The 19,127-nt window shown below is 41.7% G+C and overlaps 1 protein-coding gene across 2 annotated transcripts in view; it reads right to left on the bottom strand.

Annotated features, from left to right (window-relative positions):
* KSR2 (kinase suppressor of ras 2) overlaps positions 1-19,127 on the bottom strand; it is a gene marked incomplete at its 3' end in the record, with an annotated part of 683,082 nt that overhangs the window by 114,816 nt on the left and 549,139 nt on the right. For both annotated transcript variants that reach the window (XM_082252187.1, XM_082252188.1), the window contains exon 15: positions 58-154. In XM_082252187.1, coding sequence (XP_082108313.1) covers positions 58-154 — 97 coding nt within the window. The remainder of the gene's footprint in view (positions 1-57; positions 155-19,127) is intronic.

Raw genomic sequence — 19,127 nt, 5'->3', positions numbered from 1 at the left:
ATACAGTGCATGCATAGAACAACAGTTAAGTAACCTGTTTCTGAAATGTACACTTACCTTCACAATTTCTTGTGCGATCTGTCTGGTCTTGTTGACATCTAAAACTATTTTTGCATCTCTGACCACTGAGTACAATGTTCTTCCCTTGCACAGGCTGAAACACAAACAGTTCATAAACTGTCAGACAGGTACATTGTTTTCAGTTTGCATGAAATAATACTGGTGGTACAAGGAAGTTATAATCGGTGCCCTGTGCACTTAACAGGATCTGTATAATATGTAGTATGGCTAATCAATGGTAAGAAACAGCTCACAATGTAGAAAAAGCAGATCCATGTCCAGTTCAACCAAAGAGCAAAACATGGACTTTTCTTTAGCATTCTGTTCTTACTGTCATGACATAATAATAAGTCATAAAAATGAAAGTTCATGTTTTTAATGTACTGAAATCTAGTAATTCAGTTTGCATGAAAAATAATTAATTTGATTTTATGCAGTGTCCAGACATCACATAAAATGAAGTTAAAAATCAGGTAGAGGCCAGACCAATTAGGCAATAAACTGCAATCAGCAACAGGTATTAGCAAAAAATAAAAAATAAAATATGTATAATACAAACACAGCCAAAAACTGTATGTTTGAGAATACATATTCATATTTTAAACACATGATTTGACTTTGCAGTATAATATAAACCTAATCTTTAACATCACATTGATATTCATTTAATTGAAAGCAACATAGCAGTTTGGATTATCAAAAGACAACTTTATAATCTAAATAGGTTGTGGAATAGTATTTGGTAAAGATAAGGGTTGTAATCTAGTGCTGAATTAAAAAGGAAAATACAATTTAAAAAAAGTTCAATGCAACTGTAAATACTGCTTAAAGTGTAGTTAAACCCAATAGATAAAATATAATATAAGCCTTAACATAATAAAGCAAATTCATCATTTTTTTTTCAATATTTTTAAATTAGCAGCTTTCATTAAAGTAATACCTGATGATCCTGCCATTAGGATCCCTCTTCAGGCACTTCCTGTTATAGGGTGATAATGATCTGTCTCTGTCTCTTAACTGTGGTCCTGTATTGTCACCCTGTCACACCAGTGTTAATTTTGGCAGCAAATTTCAATTTAGTTTTAGTCTTAGTCTTAGGACTAAAATGGCATTTTAGTTTTAGTCCCATTTTAGTCTTCTGCAAGTGTTTTAGTTTTAGTCGTATTTAGTCGACTAAAACTCCAGTATATTTTAGTCGACTAAATGTCCTACATTTTAGTCGACTAAAACTCATTTTAGTCATCTATAATCAAATGGGTGTAGTTCAATTGTAATTTGTAATGCATTATTTAAGCATTTCTCTACAATTTCCAAACTCATTATATACTACTGCTGGTCCTGGAGTGAAAAATCTAATATGTTATTTATGGTACTAAGCTTTGAGGATGCACCAGTGTTAATTTTGGCAGCAAATTTCCATTTAGTTTTAGTTAATAGTCTTTTGACTAAAATGCCATTTTAGTTTTAGTCGTATTTTAGTCATCTGAATTATGTTAGTCGACGAAAACGTTTTAGTCGGTTTTAGTCGACGAAATTAACACTGTGTCACACAAGCTTCAGATAAAGACTACATGATGGTTGTTTCAGCACACATCACACATTATCCATTTATGTCCAATCTGGAAAGCAACCCCAAGAAATGCCATGCTGGCATCACGGGAATACATGTATCTAGACAAGAAATGGTTGCAAAGAGGTTGCAAGAGACAGCATCACTGAGCAAAATGGATAAAAAATGGTGAAAAAATTGACTTTGTGTAAAAATGGCAACTGTGATAATATAAGATGCTTTAGAAAACTGAATACCATTCAATTAGGGTAAACAATTACTTTAAAGGCTTAAAGTGTCAGTAAAACTAAAACATAAAAAGGTCATCAGGTATAAAGTTATTATGTCTGATTATGGTTGCTATTCATTTTTTACATAAGTTCATTAGGTTTTTATTTATCTGGTGATCCTGACAGGTCCACAGGTTCATGTATGCAGAGTGACAACAGTATTGCAGGCAATCCCCAGTCTGCTCTGTTGCCACTCCGTTCATGATCTGAAATCATTCTCGGGAAGCAGTGATCTTTCTATATTTCTCACAGCTAGCCACCCTACGTGACTCTTCAGCACATCATGTGGGGCAAGACAAGGTTCTTGATTGACAAGACCTGCGCGCTCCCGCCACAGTTATCAGAGGCTAACGGAAAGCTCCTGATTGCTACTTGCAAATGGGAGCTTTCCAATCATGTGGCCATCAGGACAGCCAATCACGGCAGTCACATGATCATAAACTCCTAGCATCTGAAACCTCTTAAAGGGCCAGGAGGTGCTGGCACCAAGGGGTTAACATAAATCATAATGTACATAAGTCCAAATAGATATGTGCAGAAACCAATGACAATCCCAAAGTGATAAATAAAATCATCACATTGCTCTTTAAAAATAGCCTCTTGGATAAGGAGAAATGTACGAATTCAAATCAATTTAAGTAACCTTTAATTACATCCTTTTCTGTACAACAAAGCCACATTAGAAATAAGTGTTAATAAACATTGAGAAGTGTTGAAAAATGATAGGGTTCTTGGCCCCTTACTTCCAGATATACCTGGAGTATTATTCAGAGGGGTTCCTTCCTTACAAGTCAGAATCACCCCTTATTCTAACAATCTGTCCATCAGACCTTCTTTTGTTTCACTATTTCGTAGGCTATTATCCTTGCAAAAGGTGTGCAGTTTATCACTTGTGCCTCTAAAAAAGTATATCTTCTGCAAAGTCCTTGTGGCAAGCAGCATGTGGGGAGGACTATGAGGTTCATCGCTACACAGTTCAACAAACACATTAACAACATAAGGAAGGGTTCCAAGGAACATAGCGTTCTGAAACCCTATGCTTGTTACCACAACAGAGACCCCCACTGGTACCTTGTTTTTGGCAATTGACAGATATATACCACCTTGGTGGGGTGAAACTGTAAGAAAGGGCATTTCCCAGTTAGAGACCCATTGAATTCATGAGCTTAGATTATTTTCTCCATACAGAATGAACGTGGTGTATGATGTAAATGCATTTAATAATAATGCATAACATCCTTCTCCATGAACAGCTTCTTTGTGTATGTGTAATTTCCCGGGTATGAGGACCAATTTTATCTCTTTTTCTTGGTGAGATATAACTGTCTGTTTTTAGAAGCATATGTCCCTTTAAGATAGTTTGTGCACAAGGCTGCATTTAGGATACATTTTTTAGTAAATTTTTTAACAATTCTGTATAGTGTGAATTGTACCTGTTACATAGTAGGTGAGGTTGAATTAAGACAATAGTCCATCCAGTTGTGTGTGTGGCCGTAATCATCTCTCATACCCCTGAATGTTCTTCTCCTTGAGATGTACGTCTAAGAGTCTTTTGAAAGCCACCATACTTCCGGCAGAAACCACCTCTTGTGGTAGAGAATTCCACAATCTTGTAGCCCTAACAGTAAAGAACCCCCCACGTTGCCTGAGGTTAAAATGCTTCTCCTCTAATCGCATTGTATGCCCTCGAGTCCTCATGCAATCCTTTCGACTGAATAGCTTTTTTTCTATGTTGAGATCACTATTGAGATATTTATAAATTGCTATCATGTCCCCTCTCAGGCATCTCTTCTCCAGGGAGAATAAATCAAGCGATTGCAGACGCTCTTCATAATTAAGGTCCTCCAATACCCTAATTAGTTTAGTTGCCCTTCTCTGGACTCTCTCCAGCTCCAACACATCCCTCCTGAGGACTGGTGACCAGAACTGGACAGAATACTCCAGATGTGGTCGGACCAGAGTTTTATAAAGTGGAAGGATTATAGTTTTATCTCTGGAATACATCCCTTTCTGCCATCCTGTTTCACATCAATTTAGATTTTATTTGTGTAGTTTCTGAACCAATAGGGGGCAACCATTTTTTTATTAACGTTACTAGTATTACAAATCTTATCTTTGCTTTCCCCATTCAGTTTGGATACTTTCCCTTTTGGACCACTAGATGGCATTTATGATAAATGTTTTTTATTAGTGATCTTATTTAATCCTTCTTTTTGATGGTGAAGCTTGGATTCAGGGAGTTCCCACGCTTGGTTCTGGCTGCAGTAGGTTAGATACTAAATTGAGGCTTGGTGATCTGCATTACTAAAGCGAGGTGTGGAGTGCATTATGTTCTGGCCTCTTTTTTGGTTTCCCGCTGTTGGTTTGTAGGAAATGGAGCATGATGACAGAGCCTGGCTTCCTTGCCCCAGACAATGTCAGATATGATAAAACACAAAGAGAGTTATGCATAACGCTAGGAACAAACTGGGTGTGTTCAGTATTCTGCCATGGATAGGCACCAGGAAATGAAGATGACACTTATGCATCTGAAACCTGCTATGGAATGATCTGTTACTAATATTGGGAGAGAGTCATCCTTTTCCTCTGGCTGCATATTGCTTCTTACTGTATGTTACCTTGAAGTCCCAGACGGTGCTTTCATCTGGATTTAGATACCTAAGGCTTGATTGATCACCCTTGCCATGGTGATCCACGGCTTCTGGTAAGAGGCTCATTTATCTGGTGGAGGTGTAGGCTGCTCACCAAATGACAAGTCTATGTTCACACATCAGACGGGTAGAAGTTTGAATATATTTATACATGAACTTTTTCACCTTATTATGATGGACGTTCATATTCAGTAGTGTTCTTCATTCATAATTTTAGCGCTGCATTTTATATTTCATATTATACAACTGTTAATCATTGTTGTATTACGAATGACCTATCTTTATTGTACAATTTATATCAACTGATGTGCCAGCCCCTTAACTTGTTTTCTCTGAGCGTAATTTTTATTTTTAGATTGCTAATCATGGGTTTGCATTCACTTTAGGAACCAATACATAGAGACGACTGTTGTATGAGTTCAATATGATTTTTGTATGAGGCTAGGCCCTTTTTTTTATAAATTTATTTTCATTGTTATTATTTTGAAAGAAGTACCAAGAAAACAAAGTTTCAGCCTCGCAGGGCTTATTACAGAAGGAAAACCTTCCCACACAAAAACACCAAACCAACCCCCCCCCCCTTCACCCCCCTACCAGGCACCATGCGCCAGAAAGTACTTTCACGCCATCTAATGCTATGTGTCCCTCAGGAGTAAAGAATAATGTGTTTACAGTGGGTACGGAAAGTATTCAGACCCCCTTAAATTTTTCACTCTTTGTTATATTGCAGCCATTTGCTAAAATCATTTAGGTTCATTCTTCTTCCTCATGAATGTACACATAGCACCCCATACTGACAGAAAAACACAGAAATGTTGACATTGTTGCAAATTAATTAAAAAAGAAAACTGAAATATCACATGGTCCTAAGTATTCAGACCCTTTGCTCAGTATTTAGTAGAAGCCCCCTTTTGATCTAATACAGCCAGGAGTCTTTTTGGGAAAGATGCAACAAGTCTTTCACACCTGGATTTGGGGATCCTCTGCCATTCCTCCTTGCAGATCCTCTCCAGTTCTGTCAGGTTGGATGGTAAACGTTGGTGGACAGCCATTTTTAGGTCTCTCCAGAGATGCTCAATTGGGTTTAAGTCAGGGCTCTGGCTGGGCCATTCAAGAACAGTCACGGAGTTGTTGTGAAGCCACTCCTTCGTTATTTTAGCTGTGTGCTTAGGGTCATTGTCTTGTTGGAAGGTAAACCTTCGGCCCAGTCTGAGGTCCAGAGCACTCTGGAGAAGGTTTTAGTCCAGGATATCCCTGTACTTGGCCGCATTCATCTTTCCCTCGATTGCAACCAGTCGTCCTGTCCCTGCAGCTGAAAAACACCCCCACAGCATGATGCTGCCACCACCATGCTTCACTGTTGGGACTGTATTGGACAGGTGATGAGCAGTGCCTGGTTTTCTCCACACATACCGCTTAGAATTAAGGCCAAAAAGTTCTATTTTGGTCTCATCAGACCAGAGAATCTTATTTCTCACCATCTTGGAGTCCTTCAGGTGTTTTTTAGCAAACTCCATGCGGGCTTTCATGTGTCTTACACTGAGGAGAGGCTTCCGTCGGGCCACTCTGCCATAAAGCCCCGACTGGTGGAGGGCTGCAGTGATGGTTGACTTTCTACAACTTTCTCCCATCTCCTGACTGCATCTCTGGAGCTCAGCCACAGTGATCTTTGGGTTCTTCTTTACCTCTCTCACCAAGGCTCTTCTCCCCCGATAGCTCAGTTTGGCCGGACGGCCAGCTCTAGGAAGGGTTCTGGTTGTCCCAAATGTCTTCCATTTGAGGATTATGGAGGCCACTGTGCTGTTAGGAACCTTAAGTGCAGCAGAAATCTTTTTGTAACCTTGGCCAGATCTGTGCCTTGCCACAATTCTGTCTCTGAGCTCTTCAGGCAGTTCCTTTGACCTCATGGTTCTCATTTGCTCTGACATGCATTGTGATCTGGAAGGTCTTATATAGACAGGTGTGTGGCTTTCCTAATCAAGTCCAATCAGTATAATCAAACACAGCTGGGCTCAAATGAAGGTGTAGAACCATCTCAAGGATGATCAGAAGAAATGGAAAGCACCTGAGTTAAATATATGAGTGTCACAGCAAAGGGTCTGAATACTTAGGACCATGTGATATTTCAGTTTTTCTTTTTTAATAAATCTGCAACAATGTCAACAATTCTGTGTTTTTCTGTCAGTATGGGGTGCTATGTGTACATTCATGAGGAAGAAGAATGAACTTAAATGATTTTAGCAAATGGCTGCAATATAACAAAGAGTGAAAAATTTAAGGGGGTCTGAATACTTTCCGTACCCACTGTACATAATATTATTACAGTCAGAGACATAGATACAGCTCTTAATACAGAGTAATAGGCAATCACAGCATGTCCCTCCAGGAGAGAGCATCCCATGCTAATGGGGGCCTAGGGGCAGTAGATTTGAGTGATATCAGGTAAGGATAATATACCCACAGGTGAAAAGGAAAAAACTCCAGCATAACCCCCCCCCCCCCCCCCCCGGCAACCAGCACCCCATTCAAACAGTCATATCCTAATTGTCATGTCCCTAGGGGTCTTGAGCAACTGTTGTAAGGCTATCAAGCCAGATCTGCCACACTTTCTCAAATTTTTTTGGACAACCCCTGCTCAGGTACGTAGCTCTATAGAGCGGTAACATTTTATTAACAAATCCCTTCCAGTAGGAAATAGAAGGTGTAGTAGGCTTTTTCCAAGATAAGATTAATGCCTTACAGGCATAATACAACAACAAATTTAGCAACGTATGTTGAGCCCTAGTAGGCCCCAAACCCTCCACCAACCTAATCAGGCAGACTGCCACCATCAATGGAACAGGTAAAGAGGTGACCTCTGTTTACACGGAAGAATCGCAGTCTAATAATCCCAAAACACATGACCAAAGGTAGTCGGAGAAAAGGAACAGCGTCAGCATTCCGCCGATACCCCCCCAGGTAAATTCTAGCTAGTTTTGCCAGAGTATAGTAAATCCTATGTAGGAATTTGAAATGGATTAGCCAATCCCTTGCAGATACCAGGTGAGTAAAGGGGAAGCTCCACATAGCATCCCATTCCTCCCCTCCAAGATCCAGGACCTCTTCCACCCATTGCTCTTTGCATTTAACCACAGAGGAAGGACGTTTTCTAAGCTGCATGGTTTAATTTCCACCTTGACAGAACCAAATTGGGAGGTAAAAGTATATTGCAGCTGGAAGTATCTAAAGAGGTAGGGATTAGGTAAATTATATCCTAGCTTGAGGTCCACAAAGGATAAAAGTTAACCCCTTCTAGTGATATCCCCTAATGTCGTTATCCCTTTAGTTGCACATGTAATGGGGTCTGGGATGGTAAGAAATTGAGAGAGAGGTGGGTTCATCCACAAAGGGTGGGCTGGCGAGAAGGAATTGGAGGTGGGTTGCAACAGGGTTTGAATGCAGTCCCATGCCTTGAGTGTGGCTCTCATAGTGGCTGTCAGGGGAAACTGAGCCTCTAAACCTCTATGCAATAGAAGGCGCAGGCTTTCATAGGAGCCCAATACTGCTGCCTCTAACACCGTGGCAAAGTCCCCGTCATCCCCTAGAAGCGACTTATGTGCGGAAACCCCTTGCCCAACCAAAAAGTATTTAAATAGGTCAGGAAGTGCTGAACCCCTATGCCCCCAAAGTTCCTGCAGAGCCCTGAATCCAATATATATATATATATATATATATATATATATATATATATATATATATATATATACAGCGCTATATAGATTCAATAACCAAAAAAGTGACAACGTGCATCATATAAATAAATATTACTCTTAAGGTGCAATATATAGAGTGTCCATAAAGTGCATTCCAAAATAAAGTGCATGAAGAGTCCACTAAAACATGAGTCAAGCCGTGAGCAAAAATCAATCAAGGTGCTTGATGGATGTCTCCATATATGAAGGGCCTCTCACCTCACTGAAGTATTAAACCAGCAGTAAATCCTCTGTAAGGATAAGCCCAGTGTAGGGGATGCCACTTCCTGGATCGATCTCTCACAATTTCATGGGTATGGTATGTGGGTAAAGATAATAAAGGATCTAAGTGTTCACTGCTATTATCCTTTTATTAGAATCAAGAATGAAAATACATTCACATGAATCTGCACAATCGGACTTGTGCGGACCGTACACACCAAACAGTATTGCAGCTGTGGGGAGCTGTGCTGATGGGTCGCCGCTCGTCTGAGTCTCAGCCCCCTATACGCGTGGCGTCTTATGCTTTCGCGTCACGACTTTGTCAGTAGGGCTGGCTTGCGGATCTCGGTGTAGGAACACCATTTCTTCTGCATCTCCACACCGAAGGCAGGGAATAGCATGATCTTCGAATTTTCATAGTGTAACTCCTTCTTCATGCGCGCCTCTGCCAGGATTCTAGCTCTGTCATGAAAATTCAGGAAACATACCAGAAATGGCTGTAGCAGTGCTCCTGGGGGCCGGGAACCCGTTGTCACTCTGTGAGCCATCTCAACCACATAGGTGGGAGAGACATGCAGCATTTGTAGGAGATCTTTGAAGAACTGCTTCTGCAAACAGGATAGAATGAGCCCTTTCTGCCTTCTCTGGGAGACCCACCACTCTAACATTATTGCCTATTCTCTGCATCCTCCATTTTTGCTGCCATCACGCTCACCTGAGACTGCAGCTCTGCTATTTGAGTGTTTTGCATGGTGGCAGTGTCCTCAACCTCTGAAATCCTGTCTTCAGCCCCTGTTAAATGGCTACAAATTTTATCCAGGCCATGCCTGATGAGAGTACACTCAGAGGCAAGATGATCAATGTGGAGCATCAAGGCACCCTTGCAGCTTCTATAGCCTCTAGGATTGGCTTAGTAATGTCTGCAGCCTGTGAGTCCCCATCCTGAGGTGCCGACTCTGCAGCAGTGGACAGAGCAGGGTTAGAAGGCTGAGCAGTACCTCGAGGTGACTGAGCACTGACCTCCATCCCTGCTGTGTGCTTAGAACATGTCCAGGCAAGATGGCAGAGGGCACACACCTGCCCTGGCCCTTCTAATGGATGCTGAATTTCAGCTCACCATCAGCCCGCTGTGTTCTCCGAGTGGAGGGAAGGCAGGTGGTGAGCTTGGGGTGAGGGTTACCCACCGGAGTTGGATAAAGACAGGATATAGAGGAGCTCCGAGGGAACGCGTCCAACCTCATTCACATCCTAGCCACGCCCCCAGGCTAGGCCCTTGTTGAATGAAATATCTCACAGTACGTAATCCTATGTATACATACAGCTTAGTCTAGTAATGGATGTAAAATCTGTTAAAATATTGATTAGTCTGAACAGTTACATAAATTACAGAGCTTCTATTAACAGCAAATATTTCATTCTGTATTCAGTAATAAAAAGTAGGTAAGGCTTTGAAAAAAAAAACAAAGAAATTATTCCCTGAACCACTTTAAACCATTTACTTACTCCTTTACATTATGTGACCCTATAGAAAATGCACACCTGCAGCCAGCGACATAGCTCTGGTTAAACTAATCCAGCAGTAATGCATTCTACTCAATCTTGCATAATTTGGAGCAAGTTCCATTACCCTTACACGATTGTTCACAAGTTCAGTTTAAAAAAAAAAGCACAAGAAGTGCAAAGTTCAGCACTCCCTACATTCAAAAAGAAGCCCTCTAAACGGATTTCAGTAAATTGATTTCTAGTTGGCTGTTGATTTGTTGCACTTTATAGTTAGTGCTTTGGATATATCTGGCTGGTATGTACAGAATTCATTTACAAACTTTTACAGAACACAAGTCAATAGTTGATAAGCTATATTTACAGCTTAGCCCATGTAAAAATCTCCATTAGTGATACATTGGGCCTTGAAGTTCTAATTGGGCATTCATTAAATGTACCTCATCTGCACTAATTGCTGGAATAAACCCAAACTTTTTGATTAATACACAGGAAGGCCCTTTCCTTGAAAAATATGTAAATAAACATTTTGTCTTGATTAGTTGATAGTTTCAAGTATCTAAGCAGAAATCCTTTATGGTGGAAGAATATTGTGAGGAAGCTAATTATTTACCAAAGGAAACGTGAACCAATTTGTTATGTTGTCTGGTACATAATAGGTATTAAAGCATGACTAAAAGAATCGCTACATTTCATATAAGCTTTAAAATGTTAATTTCAAAAGTTATTTTCAATCTGTTAAAAATGATCTATAACTTTTTAAAACATTTTATTGCAGCTTTTATTGAAGATTACCTGGTGATTCTGCTATGAAGTTGCATGTTTGGCACTTTCTATTATAGGGTGACAACTGTCCTCCAGTTGTACTTCTTAGTTGTCACCCCTACAAGTGGTTGTGCCAACACATATTAAATGGTATATGGTCCACTATTGTGACTGTTAGAAGCTGGTCCAGAACAATGATAAGCAGTTGATACTGGAGCTAGTGCATGATGACAGGAACTGGCTAAGGATGCTAGGAGAGACCAACAGTATTCAGATGCAAAATTGGATGAAACACAGGTGAAAGCAGTATCATATGAAAAAAAATAGGAACTTGTTTTCCTGGGGGCGGGGGGGGGGGGACACACACACGGTGAGCATCAGGTACTGCCACTTGGAGGGCACCCTGGTAGTAGTATAGTAGTGGCAGCAGTATTCAAGGTGATGGAGCACTGTCTGAAAGTAGCCAGAGCTGCCAGACAAAGAGTTCTCTGCCCAACAGTAGTGCCCAAGTGCCCAAATGTTAAGGAAGGGGTTATTTTATTGTTACAGCCTGCCACAGACCAACAATCCTGGGTGGTTTACCAGTACTACTAATGACCACCAATGAAGGTGGGAATATACACCCTACTTACACCAGAGGTGGGCAACTGCTGTCCATTCACAATAGAAAACAGAAAACATATCACATGTTTAAACTAAGAAAATGTACCACTTTAAGGAAAAAATAATGTAATTTTAAATTGATGACAGCATCGCGTCTCAAAAAAAGTTGGGGCAAGGCAACAAAAAGCTGACAAAGTAAGTGGTACCAACAAGGAAGAGCTTGAAGAACAATTTGCAACAAATTAGGTTAATTAGCAACAGGTCAATAACATGACTGGATATTAAAAGGGCATCTTAGAGAGCCAGAGGTTCACCAATCTGTGAAAAGCTGCATCTTAAATTTGTTGAACAACTTTAGAATAATATTCCTCAATGTAAAACTGAACGACTTTAACCAGTTCAATACAGGGCCCTTTCACCCCCTTCCTGCCCAGGCCAATTTTCAGCTTTCAGCGCTGTCACACTTTGAATGACAATTGGGCGAACATGCTACATGGTACCCATGTGAAATTTTTTATAATTTTTTCACATAAATAGAGCTTTCTTTTGGTGGTTATTAATCACTGCTTTTTTTACAAAAAAAAAGAAAAAAGACAGAAAATTTTGAAAATAAGTAATTTTTTTCTTTCACTGATGTGCGCTGGTGAGGCGGCACTGATGGGCACTGACAGGCTGCACTGATGGGCACTGATGAGGTGACACTTATGGGCACTGATGAGGTGGCACTTATGGGCACTGATGAAGAGGTACTAATATGCTGCACTGATAGGCGGCACTGATGGGCACTGAAAGGCGTCACTAATGGACACTGATGGGCAGCACAGATGAGCAGGCACTGATGGGCACTGACTGGCAGCACTATGGGCACTGATTGTGGGCACTGATGTTGGGCACTGTGGGCACTTACTGGCAGCACTATGGGCACTGATTGTGGGCACTCTGGCAGCACTATGGGCACTGATTGTGGGCACTGATGGTGGGCACTGTGGGCACTGATGGTGGGTACCGTGTGCACTGACGGGCACTGTTTTTTTTACTATTCTGTAATCAGGGCACTAATGATCAGTGCCCTGATTACCTGTCCTAGACTCCCCTTTGAGGAGGAGCCGCTGATCGGCTCTCCTCGCCACACACTCTGACAGTGTGAGGCGAGGAGAGCCGATAAACAGCACTTCCTCATTTACATGTGGCCGGTTGTGATTGGACACAGCCAATCACATGAGTAAAGATCCACGTCATTGGCTCTTTACCACGATCGGGGTCACGCTGTGTCCAAGCAACACGGCACAGCCACGATCGCCGCACTGCGCGCCAATGCACTGCGCGCCACCGCGGGCGCGCAAAAGAGTCAGTGTCCCAGAACGAGAGCCGCACCACTCTGCCATCATTTGACGGTGGGCGGGCGGGAAGTGGTTGAATATATCATCATCTACAGTAAAAAATATACGGTATACAAAAAATATAGAGAATCTGGAGAAATCTTTGCGTGCAAAGTACAAGGTCAACATTTAATACTTGATACCCGTGATGTTTGAGTCCTCTGACGGCAATGCCTTAAATACAGGCATGATTCTGTGATGGACATCACTGCATGGGCTCAGGAATACTTCCAAAAATCTCTGTCTGGAACATCAGTTTGCCGTGCCAAAAATGCAAGTTAAAGTACATGCAAAGAAGAAGCTATATCTGAACATGATCCAGAAATGCCCCTGCCACATCTTCAGCGGGCCAAAGCTCATTTAAATTAGTCTGTTGCAAAGTTGAAAACTGTTCTTCTTGGCAGACGAATTTAAATTTGGCATCCTTTTTGGCAACCATGAGTGCTGCATCTTTTAGACTAAAAAGCAGAGAGACCTTCCTGCTTGTTCAGCACTCAGTTCAAAAGCCTGCATCTCTGAAGGGTTGGGGGTGCATTAGTGTGTATAGAAAAGACAGCTTGAATATCTGGAAAGGCACCCTCAATGCTAAAACATATATGCAGGTTTTAGAGCAGCACATGCTCAGGTAAGAATGGGACAACGTTCGACTCTCAAAACTCCAGCAGCTGGTCTTCTCAGTTCCCAGACATTTACAGAGTGTTGTTAAAAGAAGAGGATATGCTACACCGTGGTAAACATGGCTCTTTCACAACTTTTTTTGGAATTAGAATTGTACTTTGCCAGATTTTTGTTCCCCTGTTCCAACTTTTTTGAGACTGGTTGCTGACATCAATTTCAAAATTACCTTATTTTTTTTTCTTAAAATGGTACATATTCTCTGTATAAACATTTGATGTTTCCTATTTTCTACTGTAAATAAAATAATGGTTTATGAGATTTGAAAATCATTGCATTCTGTTTTTATGTAGATTTTACAGTGTTCCTACTTTTTTTAAATTAGGGTTGTACATGTCCCATTATGCCTTTAGGGAGTCATGCTTGTGCTCTGGGGGCCATCTTTTACTGACACAGAGATGCACGGGTGTTGCATGCATCCCTGTGCTGGCATCCCATTATTGTCTATTGGGACACATGGCTGCATGGACACAGCCGCTCTGCCTCAATATAAAATGCGGTTGTGTGTGGGTCCCTAAATATACCCAGTGTGCATTTAGAGACCTGAACCCACATGGAAAAAGATGGCCCTGCAAAGTTAATTGCTCTGTATGAACGGGGCCTAACTGTTAGTGTTCCACTGTCTCTGGAAGTCATGCTTGTAACTGCCAGTTTTGGATTGCCTCGTGGGACAACAGCTGGAGGGCCACAGTTTTCTAACCCCTGAATTATGCCAATGCTAGGGGTTGCTATTACCGCCACTAACACAAATAATGGTGCTTATTTAACTCATATACTACAATCCATATACTGAGTGACATTGGGGTTGATTTACTAAACCAAGATAGTTCAAAATCTGGTGCAGCTGTGCATGATACCCAAACAGCTTCTACTTTCAGCCTGTTTAATTAGGCTTTGACAATAAAACCTGGAACCTAATTTGTTTCTATGCAGTGCTGCACCAGATTTTGCATTCTCCAGTGTTAGTAAATCAACCCCACTGACTTTGCTGACCATCAATGTTTTCAAGGCATCCCTCTTAACTTCATCAAATTTTAGCAACTATGCAACAGATAACATCTCTTTACTCCAGCATGTCAGGAGGATTGATATGCTACGTTCAGTATCTGCATAATGATGCAACTGTTTTTATAATCGCTGCTCTGTGCCATCTACCAGACAATTCTGCTCCCACCCCCAGCATTCATTATGTTTAATTTCTTAATTATTACTTAAAAATGATCAGCCCTTGTTGCTGGATATGCTAGGTACACCATTTTTTAAGCTATCCATTGCTTTAGCCATCTAAATGCCAAACATTTAAGCTTTAGAACAACTTTAAAGGAAACCAGTCATGATAAAAAGATGGAGGCTCCTATTGCTGACTTCTTTCTGAAAAAAAAAAATGGCTGCCTTTGACTTCAGTATTTTCTGAGTCACAGGACCAGCATTCACCCAGTAAAGTCAAAACAAGGTCAGAATTCTCAATATGCAAGCCCCAGGCAAGTTATCAAGAAAAAAGAAGAGCTGATATTTTTTAGGATATCTCTGGATCTAGGAATTTTTAACATTTAATTTTCACTGAAGATACACTTTTTTTTTTACAATATTTGCTATATGTCTGTATTGCCCCAGGTATTGGGCAGGTTAACTTTGAAGCCCTGTTGAACTTTCAATTGAAATCAGTTAAATATATTCTAGGGCCTTGAAAACAAAAATGCTCAAAGCTTTAGTTTGTACAGAAAATATTTGCTCTCTGGGTGGAATCAGTGGTCTCTGCAAAAGTTCCAACACGCCCTTTGCTGATCGGCCATATAACTCTGCAGTCAGTAAAGATTATGCTCTGACTCAGCAGGGGGATTAATGGACTTCTACAGAGAAACCCCTGCTTCCAAATAGAGAGCAACGTTTTTTATTTTTTTCTTCCCTGCAACATGGCAGGGGACATGCTTTTCAACTCAGACTGTAAGACTTTAAATACCTTTTGAAGTATTGCACCTAAAATTTATTTAGTGGATTTAAACATTAAAGAGGCACTTAATTCCTTCCTGCTTTACTTTTTTTTGCACCCTCTCCCCCCTCCACCATCTCAACCTATTCTGCTACGTTGTCCTCCATTCACATACTGTCCTGCCCACCCAATCCAGCATGGTCCTGCTGCAATTTGCTGCTAAGCTGAAAAAGTCCTGTGCCCCATCTTTGTCCTCAGAAGCTACCTGATGACTGCCAGGTCTGCCACAGGCCACTGTGAGTTCCTTCTCCTGGAGCTTTCTGGGATATATAACATGGATATCCCAGGAGGCTACAGGAGCAGAACACATCATTCTCCCCTAGGTAAGAATAGCAGCGGGGCGCGCAAGTTGGGAGAAAAAAAAAAAAAAAAAACCATGAACAAACAGCAAAAATACAGGGGCATGGGAAGTGCAGAGAGGGGTGTAAAGGGCCGCTTTAACTATATATTAACATCACTAAGTTGGCTGTTTGCAAGTATTGTTATAATAACATGAGCATATTTTATAAAAATTAGTATAGATAGTAGAAAATGTGTGTGACAACATAAATACACAACACAAATTGTTCACATCAGTTGTACTGTTCACAGCCCTTGATTTATGCACACTAAAAACTTTTTAAATGTTTTTTTCTCTTTATTTTTTAAATCTAATCAAGCTTTATCTTGACATACATTTGCAGCTGTGGCTTTCTCACAGACCTCATAGAAGGTCTTACAAAGAAAGTACAGTACAAACAGTTTTTTATGAGTCATTTCTTTTTCATCTGCCATCATAAATTTCCACAAGTCGATAGACTTCCTCAGATTCAAGGCTAGTATGGTCATTTTAAATAAACAAGTTATTTCACCTTGGAAGACCACTGTAATATATAATTACTACACAGTCTGCTGTATGGACAAGAACCCCCTCTCAGCATAGTTTCACATTTTATATTATTTTTTTCATCCTTAGAGCCCATTGACAGATCCCAGACTATTTGAGAACGGCATATTGTTTAAAACAAAGAATTACTAAAATCTCTAAATACAACCAACTTTGATTTAATTTACTTAGAAAGGGAGAATGGCTAATTTGCAGCCCAAGGCCTGAAAAAGTCACATCTGTGCTCAGTCCATCCATTACATCATGTTGACGTTTAGCACAGTTTCTATACAGACGCACAGGGAAAACTCCAACAGCATCAGCTGAGCTGTGGTTTCCTAACTTTGCAATAGCGTACTGAGAAGGGGAAACCACACACAAGAACAAAGAAAGTAAATGAATCCATGTTTTCCACCACAGGCTCCTTTTAATATCGGTGTTACACATACTTTTAATCTTTATTATAACATTAGACACTTTTTTTCTGCAAAACATTTAGGTAAGACACACCTTTCCCAGATACCCCAATCATGTAGACCAGTGTTTCCCAGCCTTGGTCTTCAAGTACCCTCAATGGGCTATCTTTTGGGAATTTCTCTTAGATAAAATAGTTGTCATAAATACCAATCCATTAACATTGATTTAAAGCACCTGTACAAGGTGAGGGAAATCCTGAAAACATAACCTGGTGAGGGTACTGAAATGCACACATCACTTGTGCGCACCACCTGCACTGGTAATTTAGTTCCTTCTACTTTTTCTTTGTACTAGCATTTGAGTACACAAATGACATGGTGGATATAAAAATTCACATTGCCATATATCTATACATATTTGTGCATTGGACCTAAAAAGATGACCAGCTGTGAAGGCAAGAGAAACAGATGTGTTTGTTTCCAAGAGAAGTATGCAAAATTATGTTAATGCGCATGCCTTAACACAAAGCATAATGTGAATGGCCCCTATTCAGTTTTAACCAAAAACCCTTCCTAAAATCTACATCCATCAGGGTATATATAATACCAAAACCTAATGTGCCAAAAAAAAACATTTTTTAATTTGTTGTCATTTAAAAGATTTTAACACTATAGGCCAGAATTCTTACTTCAGTTAAAAAGTGTCCTGATATAATTCCTGAGCGTTATCATCTACATTCACTACCCTAACTGGCGTTTTAAGCAGGGCTCGAGTCCTGCAGGAATGGCGTTCCTGTACTTTTTCCACAGCACGAACGCCGTTCCCATTAGAAGCCGCGTCTTGCAGGACTGACTGTCACTGATCTTTGAATGTGAACTGTCTGTGGCATCTGTGTGTGTGAAGAACAGAGCTGCTCAGCTGGCACTAGAGGAAGCAGAGCCAATGCTTCCTGTATAGCGCCGACTTCTGTCACAGGCGGAGTGATACCAAATGTACTCCGCCTCTGCCTGTGACAGAAGTGATACAGGAAGCATCGGCTCTGCTCTCTACTACAGCTGCATGCTTCCTCTAGCGCCACTCCTGTCACATATTTACACTGATGCTTGGAGATGGAGGGTGGGCCGGGAACCATCCAGCAGTACCTACCAGCAGTACTAGCCAGCAGTACCAGCCAGTAAAACAAGCCAGCAGTACCTGCCAGCAGTACCCACCAGCAGTACCAGCCAGTAAAACCAGTAAGCAGTACCCACCAACAGTTCCAGCCAGCAGTACCCACCAGCAGTACCAGTCAGTAATGCCAGCCAGCAGTACCCACCAGAAGTACTAGCCAGCAGTACCAGCCAGTAAAACCAGCCAGTAGTACCCACTAGCTGTACCAGCCAACACTCCCCACCAGCAGTACCCACCAGCAGTACCAGCCAGTAGTACAAGCCAGCAGTACCCACCAGCAGTACCAGCCAGCATTACCCATCAGCAGTACCCGCCAGCAGTACCCACCAGCAGTACCAGCCAGTAGTACCAGCCAGCAGTACCCACCAGAAGTAATAGCCAGCAGTACCAGCCAGTAAAACCAGCCAGTAGTACCCACCAGCAGTATCAGCCAACAGTCCCTGCCAGCAGTACCCACCAGCAGTACCAGCCAGTAGTACAAGCCAACAGTACACGCCAGCAGTACCAGCCAGCATTACCCATCAGCAGTACCAGCCAGCAGTACCCACCAGCAGTACCAGCCAGTAGTACCAGCCAGCAGTACCCACCAGCAGTACCAGACTGCATTAAACACCAACGAAACCCACTAGTAACACTTGCCAGCATTACCCACCAACAGTACCAGCCAGGAGTACCCACTAGCAAGACCCACCAGCCAGTAGCACTCACCAGCAGTAACAGCCAGCAGTACCAACCAGTAGTACCAGCCAGCAGTACCCACCTGCAGTACCCACCAGTAGTACCAGCCAGCAGTACCCACCAGCAGTACTAGCTAGCAGTGCCAGCCAGTAGTACCAGCCAGCAGTACCCACCAACAGTAACAGACAGCAGTACTCACCAGCAGTACCAGCCAGCAGTACCAGCCAGTAGTACCAGCCAGCAGTACCCACCAACAGTAACAGACAGCAGTACTCACTAGCAGTACTAGCCAGCAGTACCATCCAGTAAAACTAGCCATCAGTACTCACTAGCAGTATCAACGAGCAGTACCCGCCAGAAGTACCAATCAACAGTACCCGCCAGAAGTACCAGCCAGCAGTACCCACCAACAGTACCAGCCAGCAGTGCCTGCCAGTAGTACCAACCAGCAGTACCCACCAATAGTTGCAGCCAGCAGTACCCACCAGCAGCACCTGCCAGCATTACCAGCCAGTAAAACCAGTAAGCAGTACAAGCCAGTAGTAGCCACCAGCGGTACCAGCCAGCAAGACCCACCAGCAG

Source organism: Pelophylax lessonae (genome assembly GCF_965119305.1).
Source record: "Pelophylax lessonae genome assembly, chromosome: 1".
Classification (NCBI taxonomy): Eukaryota; Metazoa; Chordata; class Amphibia; order Anura; family Ranidae; genus Pelophylax; species Pelophylax lessonae.
This window is presented reverse-complemented; position numbering and strand designations above follow the sequence as displayed.